The sequence below is a fragment of the Homalodisca vitripennis genome, chromosome 1 (genome assembly GCF_021130785.1).
Source record: "Homalodisca vitripennis isolate AUS2020 chromosome 1, UT_GWSS_2.1, whole genome shotgun sequence".
NCBI classification, from domain to species: domain Eukaryota; kingdom Metazoa; phylum Arthropoda; class Insecta; order Hemiptera; family Cicadellidae; genus Homalodisca; species Homalodisca vitripennis.
In genome coordinates this window covers 56762622-56768621 of record NC_060207.1, presented here as the reverse complement: position 1 = coordinate 56768621, position 6000 = coordinate 56762622, and the positions used below count along the sequence as shown (strand labels likewise).

General features: G+C 27.9%; 1 protein-coding gene across 1 annotated transcript in view; it reads right to left on the bottom strand.

Annotated features, from left to right (window-relative positions):
• Window positions 1–517: 517 nt before the first annotated feature.
• The window catches only part of LOC124362106 (LIM homeobox transcription factor 1-beta), a 52218-nt gene continuing 46735 nt past the window's right edge, over window positions 518–6000 (bottom strand). Inside the window, exon 9 of the mRNA XM_046816334.1 lies at window positions 518–5201. Within this exon, the coding sequence (XP_046672290.1) occupies window positions 4993–5201 (209 nt within the window). The 3' untranslated portion in view covers window positions 518–4992. The remainder of the gene's footprint in view (window positions 5202–6000) is intronic.

The following is a 6000-nucleotide window of genomic DNA, read 5'->3' as shown; positions in this document are numbered from 1 at the left end:
CGGCCTTCACCAATGTTGCATGCAAAACTTAAAAATGTTCCAGCCCCTCGAGTGATAGGGTTCATTAACGCTCAGGCAATAAGAATTAATTTATAATAAAATATTTATGTATCATTACTTTTTCTGTCACTCCTATCTAATGATAGTTTTTATATTCTTATTGCATATCAAATTAAATTCTAAGATATCTCCAAACTGCTTCTTACAATAAAACTCCATTTGTGCTTTTTTTTAAATATTAACAAGATTTGAATTGGCTATAATTAGTGTTTTTGTAATAATGTATTAAAAGAACAAAACAAATTGTTTTATGCAAATTATAAATAAAAATATTGTATGCTAATTATGTATTTCAAATTCTTACTCTTCCAACAATTTATTTCTTAAAAAAATAGGAATCATCTGTAGAACTCAGTTTCTAAATACGTTCAATGAAAAAAAAAAAAAAAAAAAAAAAAAAAAAAAAACAAAAACAATCCAGGAAATATAAGACTCCAAATAAACAACATAATTACATGTAATAGCTTGTATTTTTCCATAAATTGTACAAGTTTAATTTACATTATTTACAAAACAAATTATAAATTAATATTCCAATACTGTTAATACATTTCTTAAATTAACATTGATTCTCTTTATAAATAAATTATATAAGTCTTCAACTTTAATGTGGGTTCAGTTCAGCAATAAAAAAATTACAATGAGTGGTTAACAAAACAATCACATTTCATAGTGTAAATTTACGGTATTTTATTTGTGATATGGATATTTTTATTTTCATATTTAATAGGCTATGGAACTGCTATGCCAAAAATACACACTGAGAGTATACCTAATTAAAAGTAAACAAATATATAGTGTATAAGTTATTGAACTTTTCTCCACTTCTGATTCCAATTTAAAAAATAAACCTTTTTAATGCAATTTGAAAGTAAATGGCATACTATTAAGAGCTTAAATAACTAAAATAAGTGTGTATGGTACTTGAACTATTAAACAACTAAACATATAACTATTACAGATGGTAACCTTCACAAGGGGATTTGTAAGCGTGTGGAAGCCACCAATAATAAATATAATCTTAAGCCATCAATATAATTAAGAATAGTAATGTGATTAGTGAATTCATAATATAATATTATTAACAGTAGCAACTGTTGCAAAAGTTTTGATGTAACATGTTATAGGATATCACAATAACTTTGATGTAATAACCAATCAAATATTTGATTGTTTTATTACTTTTTAAAGTGCTATATTTGTTTTAGAATAACACTTGTGACTTATATTTTTAATCCAGATTTTCAAATAATATAATTTTAATTTTTATACGAGTTTTAGTGTTTTTGAGGGACAAAGTAACTCCCAAGTAGAACTAAGAAAGTGAATCATACCCCACCCTATAACCCTTCCCTCCTATATTTGTCTTGCAGGCTTTTACTATTCCAAGGTTGTTTTGTAATAATCCTTATTTTGGCTTTTGTGGCTTTTAAGCCAAATTAGTCAATCTGAGCAATAATTCCCAATTCACCATGTAATCAGCCAAATCGTCTAGCAATTCTTTGGTTCTTAGCTTCAGTAACCTCAAAAACCTAAAAATATTTAGAAATTGGTACATTAAGGAATAAAGTCCATCTGTGCAGGAATACAGGGACTTAAGTATAGCACATTCCTCAAAGTTTAGGAGAAATTCTTATCTTTAACATCATTTATTGATTAAATTAAATTCATACTAATAAGGAATTCTCTCTTTTTTATATATTTCCAAGTTGTATTTTTAAAGTACAAAATTATGCTACAACTCCAAATTTAATTATTCACAGTATCATGTCCTTTTAATGTGTTAATTGTGTGTTCTTATCACAGTCACTGGTTTTTATATCATATTGATTTCTATATCCTTCTAGAGACTATCTAGAATCATATTCAAATCATGTACGAGGATTAACTAGCAGTACTTTCTTGCATATGCAAGCTCATCATCCAACTATTGGTTTCAATGTCATACAGTATCTATGAAATAAACTACAGTACAATGTTATTGGTTTTTGTTGTGTTCAGGATTTTTTAAATCTTCAAATTTATGATTTGTTTTGATTCACACTTATAGAGTAAAGGATCATGTGATTAACTTTAATTAATAACAAAATATTATTATTTACGAAGAAATTATTTTGCATTTATAAATTGTTTGGTAACTACAACTTTTACTTATCCAAAATTGAAGTGCATTTTTAGATTCAGTAAGAAAATACCTTTAGTTGACACCACATTCAAGTATATTTTTCCCATTTCAAATTGGATTATATTGGAACTAATTATGAAAGTTTTGATCCTGGAGACCACTTATTTCCTTTTAAATAATAAGATTATTTCTGCTACAGAAAGAAAATGTTTTTAATATGATACACATATTAAAAGTAAGTTGTTTTTGAAGATATTTAAATTTTTAAAAGGATATTGGAGAAGCCTTTTAACTGTTTCACTGTGGTAAACATTTACCATTTCAAAACTCGAGCACACTTTCATATTTAATAAGTTAATACCTGTACTTTACTTTATGTTTAAAATGTTATGATATTTTTAAAGATTAGGATTTTAAGCCGTAGAAAGCACATAATTTAGCTTCATCAAATACCATAGGCATTTTTAGATTCAGGCCAAAAATACCATTAGTTTGATACCTGATACCTAAAATAAATTGGTATCAGGTATCAGTGAAATATAATGATTACCTAATCAATAGGTAAATAAAAAAAATATGTTTCAGTCCTGATACATCCATTGGTTTTTAGCTTTTCTACAACCAATTCAAGTTTGGCAAGAATTTGTTGAAGTAGTTTCAAAGACAATGTTTTTATTGTTTTCTCAAAATAGATACGCCGGAACCCTTTTGCCTTCAAAGGATAACAATGCAATTAAAATAGTTTTAACCTTCCCATGATCAGAGAACTCAAGGCGAGCAAACATTGGAAATTTGAAGTGTTAAATATGAACCCTCATTAGTTTAAACTGAAATACATTCATAGATATTATTTTAGAAATATGTTTTTCCAAAGAATATACCATAAAATCAAATTGTTTTATTGTGTATTTTATTATGCGCTTTGTGAATTAACAGTAACTGAGTCTCTGTTAAAGTCTATATTATATCAGTGTCTGATAACATAAACATGTGTGGTTTTACATAAATAATAATTTAATTTCTAGTAAATTAATACTTAAATAGAATAACAATTATGGAGTAATATAAAATGCTGTATTTTATATATTTACATTTTACTATGATAAACATATTTGGCGTATGACTAGAATTTACACTACTCATCATTATGTGAACAAAATATCTTGTACATTTCCATTACAACTGAACAAGTTTACTTTGAACAAAATTATCAAGGCATTTGTGAATTAAAAATATAAATTTTAACACTTATAAATTGGAAAAAAGTTATATTAAAACCAACAACTTTTTTCTTTGAAATGGATAATAAGTCTAATATAATAAAAAGAGATTGGTCTCTTATAAAAAAAATAAGAATTACACTAGAAATGCTATTCAATATTTGTATGACCATCTTAAGCAGCCAATACTTTAAATTTTGTTTAGAACTGAACAATGACAACAGCCTGGATTAGATTTGGAAAATAAATGTTAATCCAGGAATATTTGTGTTAATGTTGGCAAGGACCTAAAATAGCACATTATTTTTACAAGTTACTGATACAAGCAGCATATAATATTATAGCTGCTATAAGGCATTTTATCACTGTCTTGACATTTGGTTGTTTAAATCTTAAAACTTAAAAATATTCAGATTATAGTTTAAAACTACTGCTCACATGAAATCTCATAATCTGTCAACATATTTGTGTTATATAATCTGTAATGATACAAATCAATATTGCTTGTACAAATATAAATTGAATAATTGGTGATTATATCGATATTAGATGAATTCAAAGCTAACTAGCTCACAAAAACACAATTAGCATTGAACCTTTCTAATTTTAATTTCAAAGAAAAAGTAAATTCTTTTGAATCCTAAAGATTCTTACAAAGTCTAAGGTTTTGAATATCCTATAGATAGACTACTGTAAAAAGTAAGTTTTCAATTACAAAAGCTGTAAAAACTCTAATAATGAAATAAAGGGCAAAAACCTGATTGTTGATATAATTTGTTTTTTACAGCAGTAGATTCTCTAATGTTCCTTATGTGAAGATTAATTGTACAGAAGTAACATCAAATTGTAAGAACCATATTACGATTATATTCTTGTACATACAACTTTTTGCTGTCAATTTGACTTTCATCATTGACTGTTTATTTATTACTGTGTGCTTGATATATTTGCTTCTTGCAAGCTTAACCTCATGTTTTAGAATTTTCTACCTGGAGAAGAGAGCAGGTACCATTTCATGAAACATGTTATTGGCAAATTGTGTTACTTTTTTTCTTATCTTTTCATATGGTAGTAATAAAATTAAAACTATAAATATCAAATTAGCTCTTGTCATACTTTATTTTGAGTCCCATAACTTTGTAATTACATAGAACTAAATATTACTTTCCTAATAATAAATAATACATTATTACTTATTATTAGTGATAAGAACATTGATGTACATGAAACTTACAGCTCTGTTAAACTGTAAGTAATAAGAGATTAAATAAAATCTAGTTTCAATGGTTCATATATGATCAATAGTTGCTTCAGATTTGAAATTGCTGCTAATGACCTGAAATTCAAATCTGATCAGTACTTTATAACTGTTGTAAATATATTTTGATTGAATGTTTTATATTATAAACTAAAAATAGTAATGTAGAAATAAACAATATTTGTCTGTAATAATTATAAAAAGATTTGTTAAAAAGAAAAAGATGCTTTTCTTGTTTCTTTGGCAAGTGAGATGAAAAACTACATGGTAACTAACATTTGTACATTTCCATTTTTATAAAATGTGTACAGAACGCCGGCAATAGTCGCTCACTGCTCGGTGCTGCTGAAGTAAGAGTTCTGCATGAGGTAGAGCTTGTCAATGGGGTTGATCTGACCCAGCAGCAGACCCTCGTGACTAGGGGGTGGCCCCAACTCCAGGGATAGCGTATCGGAGCCACCCTCGTCCAGGTTGGTGCTGTCGTCCAGTGAGATATCTGAGCTGCAGAAGCTCTCTCCAGAGTGTGCTGGGTACGCATCTGCAGAAACAACTAAGTATTATATTTTGGAAGAACACAAGGCTATAATAAGTAATTTCTTATTTAAGTAATAAGTACAGCCAATCAGATTTAACATTCAATATCTGTCTAATGGAAGAATTCGTTTTGTGAAAATTGCATGATGGAAAAATTGAATTGGCAAGACTAGGACCAAAGGACAGTACTCACAATTTAGCCATGTTTGCTGATTACTCATTTCTATCAAAGCTCTCCACATATCCAGTTCTGCTTCCAATAAACTGACAATTATCCCTCCAATTGACAGAATCAAAACTGCTAAAACTATGCTGAAGTCCACCATTTTGGAAGTTAAACAGATAAGCCATATCAAGAGAGAGAGAATGGATTTTGTAAAACTTGAAGTCCATAATGCTACTCAGCCATTGATAATAATAACTCTTTAAAATAATGATTCATTGTTTTAAGACAGTTAAACCAATTTCTTTAGTTACCAATAAATAAATGATCCATAACGAGAAACTTGATATGCTTTACACAATTTTAAGGCTAATATAAATAAAGGACAAATGAGGTGTAACAAAGATTAAACACTTACTGTATCATTAGTTATTATTAGCTCAATGATGAGAGATGGCTAAAAATTTGAAGTCTGAATCACAAGGGTTCTGGTTGCTGTAGAAATCTACTTTCTAATGCCCTTCGCTTAAATGAAGAAAAAGCAATTTGACCCTAATTTAATCTCTGCATGTATGTATAAATAAGGAAGTTATTATTTATTCATTCATCCCTTTACCATTCAAAATGGCTCTGACAACTA